This window comes from Passer montanus, unplaced genomic scaffold (genome assembly GCF_014805655.1).
Source record: "Passer montanus isolate IOZ18808 unplaced genomic scaffold, ASM1480565v1 scaffold17, whole genome shotgun sequence".
Taxonomy (NCBI): Eukaryota; Metazoa; Chordata; class Aves; order Passeriformes; family Passeridae; genus Passer; species Passer montanus.
The window spans coordinates 6868626-6885739 of NW_024364270.1; the positions used below are offsets into that span (position 1 = coordinate 6868626).

At 35.5% G+C, this 17114-nt stretch overlaps 1 protein-coding gene across 18 annotated transcripts in view; it reads right to left on the reverse strand.

Annotated features, from left to right (window-relative positions):
* Window positions 1-17114, reverse strand: part of PPFIA2 (PTPRF interacting protein alpha 2) — a 286017-nt gene that overhangs the window by 91590 nt on the left and 177313 nt on the right. For all 18 annotated transcript variants that reach the window (XM_039703927.1, XM_039703924.1, XM_039703940.1 and 15 more), the window contains 2 exons: window positions 13538-13702; window positions 3636-3710 (listed from right to left, as the gene is read on the reverse strand). In XM_039703927.1, the coding sequence (XP_039559861.1) occupies window positions 3636-3710; window positions 13538-13702 (240 nt within the window). The remainder of the gene's footprint in view (window positions 1-3635; window positions 3711-13537; window positions 13703-17114) is intronic.

The following is a 17114-nucleotide window of genomic DNA, read 5'->3' on the forward strand; positions in this document are numbered from 1 at the left end:
GTTGTTTGTTTTTAGTGTTTTGGTTTTTTTTTAACTATTTGTTGAAGGCTCGGGGAAATGGAGATCTGTTAATAGAAATTGCAACAGTTGTCATTTAAGACTGCACATTGCTGCAGAAGTGGATTTAAAAGTGTCACTATGGGTCATGGTCTACAATCTATGTACCCCTGAGCTAGCACTTGGGCTCCTGGGTAAACATGGCACTAACGGTTAATCTTGGTGTGTTGTTTGCATGTGTGTAGTTCAGCATACTTTTAACAAAGATTCACATTTGTAAGGGTAATAGGAGTATTTCTAAAGCTGCAGAAGAAAAGTAGTTATCTTGTCAGTATTTTCAACATTGAAGCTAATTCCCATTAAGATCATGAATGACAAAATTGTGAAGATGAATTCACTTCTCTTGCCAATGAGACTCATTCTTCTCAAATTAGTGCATAAAAAGGAAGCTAGTTAGCAGATCATTGTTCAACTTTGCAAATATTCATACAGTCACTGAAAAACTTCACATTTCCCTTGAAAAGTATTCACAGGAGAAGACTATTATACTACTGAGCTTTGTTATAGGATGTCCCACTTGCCTCTTGTCTAATTGCTAACTGCAAATTATAACCCTCAGCAAGAAAACTATTTGAAGAGACCATAGGTTATATGGAAGAAGATGAGAACCAGCATAATTTTAAAAGCACCTAAGGGGTAAGAAAATGTAGCTGTGCTTTACAGTAATTTTAATTAAACACAGAAGGGAAATTTCTCCAAAAATTGTTAACAGTATCTTCTATTCATCTTGTCTGCCACAGATAATGATCAGGACATCTCCAGTTGTGAACTAGTAATGGCTTTGAGTGTAAGCAGAAATGGAAAAAAAATGCAGGATGAACATGGAATTTTATTACTGCAGTTATCTTGCCCCTATCTGCACAAAAACTTACTAACAGTGATTCAGTTTGCTGCTATGTACAATGGCCCCCTCCACAACCACTAATCAGTTGCAGCAAAATAAAATATATAGTCAAATAACCTTTTCCCCAAGCAAAATATATATTTAAAGAATTTTTAATCCACTCTTTAATAAAATATAAGCTTTAATAAAATATAAGCTCATAAGATGAAAACCCTTCTCTATTACCCTTGGGTAACTACATGTAAACATTAGCTACACAAGCTGAGCTCCCCCAACAGGTCCAAATGCCCACCCCAATTTCTCTGGAGTTGAGAGTTCAAGGTGTGTTACTACCCAATATTAAGTGCTTTGCAAGACTCTGTTAGCAACTAGAGTTGAAATCAGCTTTGCCAGTTACAGATGATTTCACTCCCTTTGTTACATATGTAATATGCCACAAAGACTCTTAAATGAGAGCTTATTTACCACCTAATGGTGGAAAACCGCAGTTGCTCTCTCCCAGTTTTGGGGCTCTTTTAATATAAGAACATTTTCGATAAGTACTCAGGACTGTCTGCAGTTTCTCACTGTTGCTGTGTCAGAGCCACAGCCACAAGCTTTCAAGAAGAAGGAATATATTAACATATATATTTCTGCTACTTTTTATCTGCTATTTGTCATATAGCTAAACATAATTTGTTAAGTCAGGGAACCAATTTACTGTCATCATTTTATGTTTAGATATAGTCCTGAATATATTACACTCTTAGAATAAGTATGAGAAAATGCATATGAAAAAACTACTAATTCTCCTGGGAGAACAGTCACCAACACAGTACTACCAAAATTACTAAAACACATATATTCAATTCCTCTAGAAACTTAGCCCACTTATTTTCATATATAGTAGAATAAATTTTTAAAATGCTTTATTGCCTGTGTATTCAATGTGGAATTTAGCATAAAACTAGACTTAAACACTGCAGTTCTCTAATTAACTTAATCTTACTCAAATAACTAATTGTGTGAAAATTATCTGAACTCTTGTTCAAATGCATAACTGTTTGAAAATAATCCGCTTGTTCTCTTCCATATCTCCTCCCATTTCACTCTTTTTTCATTATTATTTAATTGAATGTCAGCTTTAACAGTCCCTCATAGGAAACTGGAATAGCAATATTCAGATTGTGTTAATGGTCATGTTATGCTTGACTGATTCAGCATCCTTCTAAATGTCTTCATTGTCATGTAGACACAAACATTGCTCAACATTTCTAATGATTTGGGGCAAGAAAAGCTATGGAAGTCCTATTTAAATTTAATTTCATTGTGCATGCGTTTATTCCTTACTGTCAAAAAAGTTTCACTAAATTTTTAAAATTCCAGATAACAAGGCAATTCTCTGAAGACCTGGTCCTATGGCCCGTGAAGTGAACTTGGATTCAATTGGATGATGAGCAGGAGGGATTGGAGGAGTGTAATGCATCTCACTCGGCTTGATTGAGCAAAAGGACTGCTTGTTATTTAATAAATGCTAGTGCAAATAACAGAACACACAACATGGGGTAACTATATTATTTGAACACGAATTTTCTGGGTCCTTCTGAAAGAAGAGTCTTTTTTTTTCTACAGATAAAGAGAGCCAAAGGATGAATCAAAATATCATATCAATAGGTTTATAGTTTATCATACTTATAAAAAAGTACTAATACCTTAATTGAAGATCCTGCTTTTAAGAACTAACTTTAAGAAACTACCTTTTTCAGTTTAAATTAGTTAAAAATACTTCAGGAGTCCCTACTTTACATTATCACACATTATTCTGAATTATGGGTATTCCACTTTTTAAGAATTGGTTGGTGTTTGGTAGCATTTGAAGTTGTCTGTGGCTTCTTTCAGTCTTAATCCTGAACAAAATATCACCAGAAAATGGTGATAACCCAAAATAGTTTTAATTCAACTTGCTTATCTGGCTTATTTTTAACAGCATTAAAAGTACATTTCAGGTGAGTTCAGAACACAAGGGGAATGGTAAAATCACCAGCAGACTCCCTTTTTTATATTATCTGGCCTCAAAAGCACCTCTCTAGGGTGCAAACTTTCTTTCTATATATGTGTAGTGTACAGCTATTCAATACAAACAGGTTTTACTCTTCACCCTTTCAAACAAAAGAGAACAGTCTGCCAACAGGAAAAAAATCTCTCTTGTCCAAGTTCACAGTAGTTACATGGCACCAGAGTACACCATGATACACTGCAGTTAAAAGGAAAGAGACAAACCTACATTTCACAGTCATCCATAATCCTTCCTCCATCAATGTTAACATTTATATAATGAGAATATAGACATGTGTGTGTGTTTTAACTTAATTTTATAGTGAAATGGAAATTCAGGTTATTGAATTCTTTATAGTATCTGACATATTTATTGGTTCACTCTTTTTTCAAGTCCAATAAGAAATCTGGGAACCTGTTACTAGCTCTTGGATTTTGGCTTGCTCACAAGGGAAGAGAAGGAGGGAATAAATCACTAAAGAGAAGGTTGTATTAATCTTACAATCACCTTAAACAAGACTCACTGAGAAGCTTACTCAGAATGTAATTTTTCTTTGATTTTATTTCATTTTGGTTTTGTTTCTTTGGGTTTTTTTTTTGTATTCTTGGGGGTTTTCTAACAGTCTTGAAGAAAGGGAACACATGGGACAGAGTATTAGAGAAATTTAATCTCAAAAGGGGAGAAAGTGTTTTATGTTACCTCCTGGTTAGCAGCAGCTAGTTCTTCTTCCAGTGCAGAGACTCTTTCTAAAGAAACCCTCAGTCGTTCCCTTACCTAGAAGAAAAATCAAAATATGTGCAGTAACGTAATTTCTATTAGTCTTTAAAGATTATATAATCTGCCATATGCTCTACTGTATGCCCTGCCACTCCATTTGCAGGCATGTGTGTTGCACCCTTTCATGAGACATACTGTGTAGCAAACATTTAAACCTAACTATAGGAAAACTTAACCCATTAAAGTAGGTGTCAAACTTTAAATGCCACACTGCTGTTCCACAGTCTGCTTGTAATTTTATGGAATACACAGCAAATGAAAATATTTTAAGACCATATTAGGCATAAAAATAAAACTTTCGTAAACATCTTTTACAGAAGATAAATAAAAAACCATTTTCAGGTGTTTTAAGTTCACTACATGGAAGAGAAGTAATCAGTTAATAGCAACTGAATGCAATAAATTCATTGAAAAATAACTTGTAACATTGCCTTCAGGCCCATATACTAAAGATATTTTATATCATCATGCATTTGTTTCAGCTTTGCAAAAAGTCATAAACAATGTATACTCTCATAAGCAGAAAATTCCTCTGTGTTTGCACCAGTTTCATAAGTAACCTATTCTGTTCCAAAGATGATTACAATCTCAATTATTATTATTACCAGTATTTTAATTATTGCTAATTATTGATTATTAATAGTTAATACTAAATTAATACTAAGTGTGTCTGAAGACACACTCACAGCTGATTTGAGTGCTCTGGCTCAGTGTCAGCTCATGTAGCTGATGTAACCTGATGTAGCTGCAGTCTCCCAGTACAACCAAAGGCAAGTCAGACCTGAAGTGACCTCCAGTGCTCTGTGTGACTCTCTCCTGACTGTTAAGGGACCCTGTGACTATCCTAATCTACAGAATTTCATTAGGCATCTCACATTAAATGAGTCTGTAACCTGGCTAATCAGTCAACACTCAAGGTACACTTCTTTACATGTTCCAGCTACCCCGCAGCTATGCTGTTCCAGCTGCTGATGCACAGATGTTTAAGGCCATTAGCAATGTTTGCTGGGTAAGGTAGCATACTCTATTAGACCAAGAGATGTAGCTGGAAAATAAAGCAAAACAAAATCAGTCTTTCATTTACAAAGAAACGTGACACATTTTCATCCTTGACAAATACAGGAGATCCCTAAAAGTGTTGTATATGTCCTAATGCTTTCATATTTTTTTGCAGTGGTAGCTCTTAGGCTAATACATATTACCTTTCCTTACAGACTTCATTTTCATTTACTACTGATAGAAATGAGATTTTGAAAACAGATCACTATATCCCAAGAACAGATTAGACTTTAGTAGATCAAAATTAGTTAGCAAGACTATAACAGCACATTCAATTGACTTTAAAACTGACTAAATCTAAAGATGAAATACACATTCAGGAAATGAACACTTAAAAATAAAACTATTCACCCTTTCTAACAAATGCAAATATTGTTTTTATGCAGTACTTTGAGGCTTTTGTTCCTCTTGACATGGCTTATTTAAAACAACTAGTGAGACGTGTAGACCTGTCTTCAAGAGGCCTGATTTTGACTTCTCTAACCACAATGGGAGCTGGTATATAACAACGTATTAACAAAAATCTGAGGTAAGTTAAAACAAAAAAACCATGGAAAAATTACAATCATATTTCTGGCTTCAAACCTTTTGGCTCTAAGTCCTGCATTGGGACAAGATGATTGAGAGAAAATTCACACACAGGCAGTTGTTAAAAGTCAAAATAAAATACAATGAGTTGGCAACTTTAATAGAATTTTTTTTCTGAAACTTCCATGTATTCAAGCCCAAGTGTTTTATAAAGGAGAATGTAGTTTAAAAAAATACATTATAATATGTCTAACATTTACATTCACTTTGAATGATGCTAGAATTTGCAAACCAACTAGGCTAGATTACTGAGGATGTCACAGCTCTACAAGGAGCTGGAATCAGAAGAATTATGCTTAAACTTTACAACCTGTGGCACTGTGGAAATGAATCGTAGTGGGTTTTATACAGCCATTTTAGAGCTTGTAAACAACACTGCCTCTAAACAACAGACAATTTGGAGGCACTGTTTTTACATGGCACTTCAGCAAAACTAGGTAGAGAATTAATGTTTCTATTCTGACTATCAAGCTATTATATTTAAATACATTTCTTTTCATTCTTGGCCTATTGTCAACAACATTGAACATTACCAGTGTAAGACAGAGCAACAGCTGGAAGTTATTTCCTTTGTCCTGCCCTGCCTTATCTTACCTCACCTTCCTCCCACATACATAGCTAATACACTGCCTTTTTGTTATAATTACCTAAGCAAAATTGCAGTCTGATGGATCCTACTTGTTCTCGAAATCTAACAGTTGCTAAAGGAACTGAAAACAATTCTGCCTTGGCACAGAAAGTCTTTTTCCCTTTCATCTGACCAGTGAACAACACATTCAGATTCACATTTGCCATAGTGACATTGGAAAGGCTGCAACTAATTCTTCATTTTCAAACACAAATAACAGCTGTTAAAGTTGAGGGAAGTCTTTGATTCCATTAGTAAAAAAATAAAGAGTTATTTCAGCACTCTGATCTAAAGGAGAAATCTGCTGTAGTTTACAACCCAGAAGCTGCAACATTATTTCTCATTTTACATTTCTTTCTCAGTCATACACAAATGCATTACAAAGCAGTTTTACTGGATTCCATATTCAAATTTATGCTTACTGCAAAAAGCAACAACAATAACAACAACAAAAAAAATAAACAAAAAAAACCCACCAAAACGACAACAACAACACAACAACAATAACAAAAAAACCCAAAAAACAAAAAAACCCCCACCAAAACAACAACAACAAAAAAACCCCCCAAAAAACCAAAAAAAACCACCAAAACAAATAAAACCCAAACAGAACCATTCTAATTTCTGAGAGATGCAGGAAAGGTTGTTCTGGGTCACCATCTTGTTAAAGAAAAAGAAACTGGAACAAATGCAAACTGTTTTTATTTGACCATTTTGTTTGGGATTTATTTTTTTCATATGATGAATGCCAATTAGTGATTGGCATACTGTTTTCTATTTTCTGGAATGACAGTAGTGAGTAACTAGAGTTAATAAGAATTATCTCAGTGAGATCATGTGTATCACTTCAGAAGTTACTCTGCTTAAATTTCATGTGATTCTTCAACGTATTTCTATTTTCTTGGGCATATGATAGAGCTTTACTAAAAAAGGTTTCACAAAGTAAGACTAATCAGATGTCAACTGATCTAACAGAAATGCTATCATAAACATTTTTAAAGGACAAATACCTGGAGAATAGAAGGCTCTAGGGAGAACTTACAGCACCTTCCAGTTTCTAAAGGGGCTTACAAGAGAGCTGGAGAGGGACTTTTTACAAGGGCAGGTAGTGACAGGACAAGGTGTGAGGGATTTAAACTGAAAGAGGACAGATTTAAATTAGATATTAGGAAGACTTTTTTTACTGTGAAGGTGGTGAGACACTGGAACAGGTTGCCCAGGGAAGCTGTGGGTGCCCCATCCCTGGAAGTGTTCAAGGCCAGTTTGGATGGGCCCTAGAGCAACATGGTCCAGTGAGCAATATCCCTAACATGGCAGGGGGGTCAAAATGGGTGATTTTTAATTATTTCTTTTTAACCAAAACCGTCTTGTGATTTTATGACTGTAATGTCACAGACACAGCAGAAAAGAGTTGCTCTCTCCATGTTAGAGGGTGTATACAACATATGACCAGATGACTGGTATTCTTCTGGCTTTTAAATGCAACCACATTATCTTTAACTGTAACATAGTCAATGTCATGTTAGCACTGCTGTCAGTGCAAAATATCACCCATCTTTCTCTGTCTCCTAGCAACTGCTTCCCACTTTTTTGCTTGCTGTCAAATTCTTTCTTCATTCTCTTCAGATCTGCAGCCCATACAGAGCTTTTTAAAAAACACTTGCACACTGGAATTTAATCACTTTTTTTTCCATGAACAGTCTATTGAATTACAGTTCTTCTAGTTACCTGCTCATGAATAAAAAGATAGTGACCATGCTGACACAGGTAGGCTAATTTTTTTGGCAACAATATTAAGTACACTTTTCTTCCATTAATCTCAAGAGAACCAGTGGGTTTTTGACTCTTAGCTAAGACAGTATCATCTGGTAGCTGCTTTCCACTGTGAAGATCAACTGGACACTTTTCTTACAACACTGACCAAAAACTGCATTTGGAGAAGCTGCTTCTTTCTTCTTTCTAAATGCACATTTTAAAAGTTGAACCCAAAGTTTAAAGCAAAAGAGGAAAAATGTCTGCAGGACAACAAACATGTTCAGCTAGATATTAGAAGCTAGATAGAACTATAGAAAGGCACAAGTAACATTTTGTTCTTCATGAATTGTATATAAGGACTATGTATTTCCTGACCTGATTATAACCATGACATTAACATGAGCTCCTATTTTTCATTCAGCTCTAATGATTTCTAGGAAATATTGTCTTCACTTGCCCTTTTATAAACAATTCCATGTGTATTCTCATATAATATCACAAAATATTTTGTAGTGCTGTCTTATATTAGTTTTACAACTATTCAATGCAGGAAAAAAAAACCTTCAACAAAGGTATGAGCTATATAGCAGCAGTAAGAGAAGTGTTTGAGACCTGTAGCATTAAGAAGGACAGGGTGAATAATTGAAGGTAGGTTTCCACTCTATGACTACTGCTGCGAATTTCACCTGACTTATACAATAGCAAAGGTTATAAGAAATGTTGAGTCAGAATTTCATATTGGTCCTAGCCCAAATCACTCCTAAAATCTAGTGTTTAAAACTTCACATTTTTTTAACAATGCTCATTGTCTGTAAGATATAACCTAACCTTACACTTAGATAAAACAGTCTCTGAATTTAACTTCTCACATGATGAAAATTTAAAATTGCTACCAGAACTGCCCATATGCTTTGGTTTTTTATTTATAAAAATATTAGCATAATTAGATATTCAAATTTTTTAAAAAATATGTATAGCTTCTGTCAAATTAAATTTCTTAATAATAATAATAATAATAATGAATACAGTTAGTGTGGTATCAATTTCATTTGCTGTAACACAACTTACCCAAGGAGACACAATGAGATTTTTCTGAAGGACACATGTAATGGTAAAAATTTCAAACCAAATTAGCTCTGCCATTATCCCCATGTGCTAAAGTGAAAATTCTCACAAAATACATCAAAAGTGCAAAAACAGTCTATGAAGACTTTTTTTGGCACTTCTGAGATCTCATACGGATAATGGGGTAAGATTAAAAGCATACTCTTTCCACTCCCTACTTACTAGAAGGTACCTACTGGGCTCAGCCAAACAGGACTGGCTGTCTCACGTGGGAAGCTCATGACAAGCATTCATTCTCCAGGCTTGTGTCATGTGGATAACAAAAGGGATCCTGAAGGAGCTGTCAGACTCTGCACAAACTGCAACGACAGCCACATTTTCTCAGAATAATGCACTCACAGCTGTGATCTATCTGCGGTGATCTGTCTTTTGGACAAATGGTGAAGGCAGAGCCCAGACTTCATGTGATAGATAAAAGGTCAATAGACTTTGAAATAAGGTATCACTCCTGATTCTTTTTATACTTAAGCAGGCCTGCCTAGAAACTGATATATTTTATTTTTCACTTTCCAATCTCTTAGTAGGTTTAATTGCATTTTCTTATAGTAATGAGGAGAGTTTTGTAGTTCTTGTACTGCACAAGTAGCAATCCTTTCATGATCAGTCAAGTTTTGTGGCAGAGCTTGTTACAACACATCAAGATGTTTTAGTGTAGGAAGTGAAAACATGAAAGAAAATTTGCATTTAGGAAGAATTTTAAGATTTTCTTCATACTTTTGTAAGTTTAAAGGCCAAAACTTCTCATGAAAATATTTTGTTATGCTTTTCCAAGAATAGCAACTACATTAATAGTTTTGGTGTCAACATTTTTTGTGAAGAAAAAAATTAAAGAAAAATTTGCATTATTCATTTGCAAAGGATCATGATATATTTCCAGTGCACTTTTGACAGTGTTTATTACTCTTTATCCGTTAACCTACTTCAGCTTTGTGCACATTTTCTGAGGGGCCACTGTTTACTTTGCTGTTACATCAGTGTAACATAAATCATGTTTTTTTGCCTCAGTTTTGCTGTGAGATTCTGCCTGCAGGTCTCTGAGCACAGCAGAGACCTGTGTGAGTGAAGCATTACCCACAATACAGGAAGACATAAGTTAAAGGCAGTAGATTGACTCCATCCACAGATGCTAAGACTTGATTACTTTGTCATAGTAAGGCCTTTTTCAACTCTGCAAGTAGCACAAGTCAGGGAGATTCCTGATGAGAGGAAAACTCACAAATTTTTTGTCCTTCTTCATGAAATATAGGTGTTATCCTGGGAAGATCCAGGAAAGTACAAGCTGGCCAATGTAGGGAAAGTTATAGAGCAAATCTTCCAGGAAGCATTTTCAGGCACATAAAGGACAAGATGGTGACTGGGGAGAGCCAGTATGGCCTTGTCAAAACCAAATGATATCTGGCTAACCTTACTGCCTTGTGTGATGAGAGGACTGGCTCTATGGATGAGGGGAGAACAGAGAATGGTTTTTGTCTTTACTGAGGTTTCCTGCAAGATTGTCCTTTTATCCCTAGAGAAACTGGTGAGATGTGGAGATTCCATGGTGCATCAGAAATGGACTGGACTGCAAGGTTCAGTGGTTAGTGACCAGTGAAATAAAGTCTGTGTGGCATTCTATTGCCACAAAAATGCATAATCCATAAGGGAATGAGACAGGATTCAGGAAAAGAAAGCAGTTTTGCAGAAAAGACCTAGTGGTGAAAAAGGCCAGCACACATTTTGACCGGTGGGTTGGACGAAATGATTATTTCCCTCCAGACTTTTGAGGCTGCATTTGGTTTTGGGCTTTCTGGAAGAAGATATTGGCAGATTTTAATGAAGGCCCACCAAGCTGGCCATGAGCTGGAGCACACAGCATGTGAGGGAGGCTGAGAGAGCTGGGTCTGGTCAAAGTGCAGAAGGAAAAGTTTGTGGGAGATCTAACTGCTGTCTACAACCAGCTAACCAGGAGATGTGGAGGAAATAAAGCCAGATTCTTCTTGCAGATACGGAAAGGAAAGACCTTGCAGGACAAAAGGGAACCAGTTCAACACTCAACAACAGAAACTCCAGATAGGTATTATGGGAAAAAAATTACACTGAGGGTGGTGAAACACCAGAATAGGTTTTCTGCCTACAAATATTGAGAAGTTATTGGACAGAACCCTAAGCAACCTGAAACAGTTGGCCCTGCTTTGAGCAGGAGGTTGGGCCAGATGTCTCTGAGGAGCTACAACCCACATTGTTCTACTAGTGCCTGAAAAGCTTCAATGCATTTTTATAGGGGGATTGATATCTTATTTCTGAAGGGTCTGAAACAAATCTAACTTATATAATTTTTCTGTCACCATGCCGAACATATGACTCACATGCCATAAAAAAATTTTAGCACATTTGGGTGCATGCAGTCATTTTTAATTTATTATTTTTAAATAAAAATCACCATAATGCTGACAATTTGTGAAAGCATTATATTATCAAGTATCTGGGTGATACATGCAACGTCTTTGATCCAATCCTTCCAGAGACACTGTAACAAAACCAAGTATTTTTATGTAGGATTTGTCCTTGAAAATAATGTGTGCTGGTTTTATAACAAATTATTTTAAAATAGTTTATTAAACTGTTTACTGGGCTTATCTCAGAATGTTTTACATTCTTATATAAATAATAGCTTTTTTATAGTAAAAATATGATTTATTGCAGCAAAATTAAAAAGGTTCCACACATAGGTAAACGGCATGTTGGAAAAAGCAATTTTCATCAACCAATTTTAAAACTTGTTTTATAATGGAACAAGCCTTCTGTTAATGTGATTGCAGATGGTTGACTTTTCTGTCCTGAAAATTGTCATTACTACTGGGACGGGAATCAATTAGATACATAAGATGTCTACCTTTGTCATTCCAAAATTTTTTAACATGCTGAATACTGATTTTAATCTGTTGCATTTAAAATAAGAATAGCATTTTCAACAACCTAAGTCAAATTTTTCAATGACACAAGTCAAAATATTACATGTAGCTTCAATCTATTTCTGTACAATAGTTTTCAAAATGGGATGTAATATAAACTGCATAGCACCAAAATACTAAAACATTCACAAAAGAAAGTGTGCAAGAGGTACACAACTTGTTGAATAAACAGAATCTATTTCAAGTTTCGTTCTTACAGTTTCTCATACTTATCCAACACAATGTCAAAAAGTATAAAAGCTGGAGAACTCCCTACCCTAGTTTTATCGATATTTAAAGTGCTGGATAAAAGATCAAAGCTCACAGCATAAACCACATCAATCCTCAAAAGATCTTTTTAATAATACAGGACTTTTAAAGTCTTAATGACATCCAAAATCTTATTACAGTGGCTAGAAGTCATTATATTTCCTTTTCTAGATTTTCTTTAAAGATGCTTTCATGATATCTGAGTAGATCATATAATCCAAAAGATACACCTAAACACATAATAAGTTTTTATTTGGTCTAAGTTCCTTAAATTTATTCAGCTTTGAACCTGATAGTCAGCCTAGTATGACTCATAACCCACAAAAGTGTCTCATCTTTTCATTACCAATGCGATATATAATGTTATATATCTACAGCAACATCATTAAGTAAAGTCAACTTTCTGAGTATATTTCTGAAAGTTAGTTAAATTTGTTCCTGTGAGACCATTAAAATGGTGCTGTACAATACAGCTCATCTGTGCAGTCAATGGTTTCAGATGCTGTTCTGTACAATGTCATCCCTGCTCACCCAGCCATCTCAAACAGAGAAGCAACTCAGCAGCAGCAATGAGCAAATCAGCCAAAACAGACCCCACAAGGAATGAGGTTCTTTGCTCATGAGCCCTGTTTCTCACATGCTCCCTGCATGTGGAGTTTTGAGGCACTTACTAATTCAGATACATCACCTTCTTTTCACCTACATCAATCATCATTGTTTCTATACTTGAACTGAATTCCTGAACTCATGTATACAGTACTCAAGGTGCTAATTCATAGTTGTACAAAGTTTCATTCACTTTGAATATAGTCTTTCCAGCAGAGGATACATGAGGAATGCAGGGGAAAGACCCTCTTCATTAGCATGATTTTATGCCGTTATTGTTGGTTTTTTAACTTGATACTGCAGGCCCTTCATCACCTCTGATAATGAAGAATGTACTATTTACTTTGGGTTACGCTACTTGTAAAGGGAACACCCTTCTTACGTAGCAAAAGCTAAAAAGATCTCTGAAATTTAGGAAGATTTCCTCTTAAAAGTAACTAAGAGCCAAGTTCCTTTATGTAGTTAGGAACATCTCATTCTTTCTCTCTATGTATTTTTAAAATTTGAGATATACCTACATTTTCATGGCCATAACTTAAAAGCACATTTTACACTGAATAAATCCCACAGGGTCATAATTATTTAGTGCTAAATAGGACAAGCATGTCTGATAGGCGTGAGATTTGCTTATTTTGAAAAGTAATTTCTATTGTCTACAAAAGATAGCTGAAGTGATCTCAAGTGCATTACAGCCATTGGTGACACCTTCTTACCATCTGTATTTCTCTGGACACCTGTAAACACTCTAAGTACAGGATTTATTCCAAGGAGCAAGCAAACTGTACTGTTGCTCTGCTGCATCATAAAGCACGACTAGGCAAGTTAAAGAACGTATTCAGTAAGTTTTTTTTTCCATACTGTACCTTTTCATCCAAAGCCTTGTGGTGCTCAAACAGAGATTTCAGAGCTTTGAGGACCTCAACTTCACTGGAAACTCCTGAGGGAGACTGTGCTTGCCGTTTCACCACCGTCATCCTCAGGGACCTTTCGTGTCTCGAGACAAGGCACTCCAAATGCTCCAGTAACAGCTATTGGATTTGAAATAAAAAGTTGTTAATTTCTGGGCCCCTAAATGCCACAGAAATTCTAACTACAAAGTGCATGATACCATACAGCAATTTTCCTGGCAACTTCACTGTAGGAGAGATTGCTGGAACTATTAGCAATATTTCATGTTTCTAAACTAGGGGAAATAAATGGAAAAATAGAAGATCCACTCATGATTTCACATAAAACTCTGCTATAAAAAGCAAGAACAACAAATCATTAAGCATAGGGTCACTATTTTACTAAATTAATTACATATTTTTCTATAATTTGTGATAGTAATTGATGAGTATTGACAGCCAAATAAGCAAAGACAGTCTAAAGAATCATGCAAAAAATATTAAATAAGTTTACGATTAATTCAGCCTAACTGTAATATATTTTCAATTTATCTTGAAAGCAACTTAACAAAATATGTAGGAGTGAACAGTCTATTTCACTAGATTTTTAAGTCTATTAATTAGAACTGTCATAGCTAATGGTGCTCGTCACTAGCACATGCTTTAAAATATTGTCTCTGTTCTATTAAAAATGCAACAAAAGCCAGAGAAGTCCATAAACATCTGTAAAATAGACCATAAATAACATTTTAAAACATATGATATTTAGTTTCCATTGATACTCTGAGGTTAAAGAAAAAATTTAAATGGTATGTTGATGTTGTACAGAAAATTCCTCATTTGTCTATACATTCATAGGGCTACCATTGCTGTTTTTAGTGCCTGAACATTAAAGAGAATTGGTTAGCTGTAAGGTTAAATCAGGGTAGCTAAATTCATGGATCAGAATGCATGTTAAACGTATTGTAATTGCAACAAACAATTATATCTAAGTCATTGAACTGGAAATCTAAAAGTTACATGGACAATTGTTTAATATTTCTCCTTTCATGTGGTTCTTAATATAGCTACTATTAGTAAATGTATTTATTTATCTGTAATCTACAGTTATTCTCAGTTACATAATGGTTTTTATTCTTACATTAATTACTAGACATGGTTATATGTTGATAATAAGTCAGATTAAGAATGATTATGGTTTGGTGTCCTCTTTGTTTAAAAAATGCTTCTCATGTCTGGATTTGCACCTGGTTATTATGCTACAATATATTCTTCTCAAAAAGTACCGAAAGAATATGTGAACAATGTTAATACAACAAGAGTTATAATGACTCCCTGCAATTCAAGAAAGGAGGGTCATTTCTGAATCCAACTCATGGCCTGTATTTATCAAAAGCAAATGAACAAGAAATCACAAGCTTTCTCATCCCTGAAGGGCTAACAGCAGATATAGGTGGATTTTTAATGATTTTGGGCAGTCCAAAATAGCACACAAATTTGAAGAGACCTCTTAATGATAGAGCCATCAAGAATTCAGTGTGGGGCTGTGGGAAGTTTGCATAGTAAATAAGATCAGAATATTGCCCAAACATTTACAGAGTATTTCTGTTCATAGTAGTACTTAAATAAATAATTAACTGCTATCATAAATAGAACTGAATTGCTGAATTTTGATCTAAATTCTCATATTGTCATGGCTTTTCTAGGCCATCTAGTTTATCTGGGAGAAAGCTGGAGGAAAGTAAGTCAATAGCTGATTTCTAATTTTCAATCTACTCTCTGTCCTGCCTCTTGAAAGAATCTTTGAGGGTGCAATATTTCCTTCTCTGTGCAGCCTAACTCTGACCCACTCTATAGCCCTGGGGTAGCCAGAATCTGATTCTGATCCACTCTGTGCACTTAGATTGCCCCACAGTCATTCCCACCTCCTGGCTGATTCTGTTAGAGCCTAGCTTGTCCTGATCGGTTCTCTTTATGCAGAAATTTTTCACTGTATCATAGCTGCGTCTGGATGTTTCTAAATCCAGCCAAAAGGCTACAGATTTCTGAAGAAATTGGGAAGAAAGGGAAGACATTGATCCACAGCTGAGTTTTTAGTATGGCTATTCCTTCCATAGGTCTGTAGTTGTCTAATGCTCAAACTAATGCCCACTTACACCCAGGGTAACAAAACCTTAAAACCTAAAAAATCTCTTTTTTGGCCTAACTGAGCAAATATGGTAAATTTGGTGTCCTACTACCCTAAATCACATATCTTGCAGACAAATGCTGTGATGGTCAGGGATGTCTGAGAGCCTGTATGTGAGACTAAGTTGGAAAGGAGAATGAGAAAATCCAGTTTAGGAGAGAAGAAAAGTGATGGTGACATGGAAAAATATGCCAGAAAGAATTACACATAATCTATAGCAGACAGATAAATAAGGAACACACAAAAAAACCTTCGAAAATACATCCAGAAGCTCATTTTGAACTGGTTCACACTGACAATCCCAATAGGGAATGTGAAGTCAGCACAGACAGAAAACAAGAAACTTGCTAAGCAAAAGCAGAATGGAGATCAAAGAGTGATGAAGAGACACAAGTTAAACAAGGTTTCCAAGTATTGGAATTGAGCAGAGTGGTGGGAACTCAGGATTTCTAATGGGGTGATTGTGGAGGAGTTTGCAATTTGAGATGAACAGTACAGCACTCTAGCCTTTTGCAGAGCTACCGATAACATATTTAGGTTACCTTACTGACATGTTAGAAACAGGCATAATACATAATACTAAACTAGTGACAATCACCCATTTAACATACACAAAAGCTAAGTTAGTTTTTTAACTGAGAAGTACTATTTCAGATGAGAAAAAGACATATTCCAATGTCTGCATACATTTCACAGTTGTTACATAAACAAGTGCAAAATGCTGTGTTGCCTATTTTGCTGTATATAGATTGCCACAGCTGTGTCAAAAGACCCATGGAGACCTAAACCAGTGCTTGTGAGCATTTCATACCTTTTCTTTCTGTTCCTATTTACTCAAGCAGTTGCAGTCACTCATTCTTCTGGAAACTACCTCTGAACACTGGAATTTTCTTACCATCAGCTCTAGGAATGCTCAAGAAGGCATGCTAACATAGGTTTCTTGTTTGTAAAAATTTCTTATTTTTGCTTTTCAACAAAAATCTTGATTTCTTCAAAAATTCTATGAGCACTGTTAACTGCAAAACGAGCTGATCAGGGAATACTATTAACCATGTCTCTTAGTGAAACATTACTCCCAGTTCTGCTGAAAGGGAAAAAAAAACCTAAGGGCATAGGACATCTGATTGTGACTGAGAACCTGATAGCAAATGCTTGCCCCCTGCTCTGATGAAATGCTAGATTCACAGAATAACAGAATTGTTTAGGCTGGAAAAAACAAAGATCATCAAGTCCCAACATTAACCCAGCACTACCAAGTCCTCCACTAAACAAAGTACCCAAGCGCCACATCTACACATCTTTTAAATACCTCCAGGGATGGCAACCCTACCATTTCCCTGGAGGAGCAGGGCAGCCTGTTCCAAT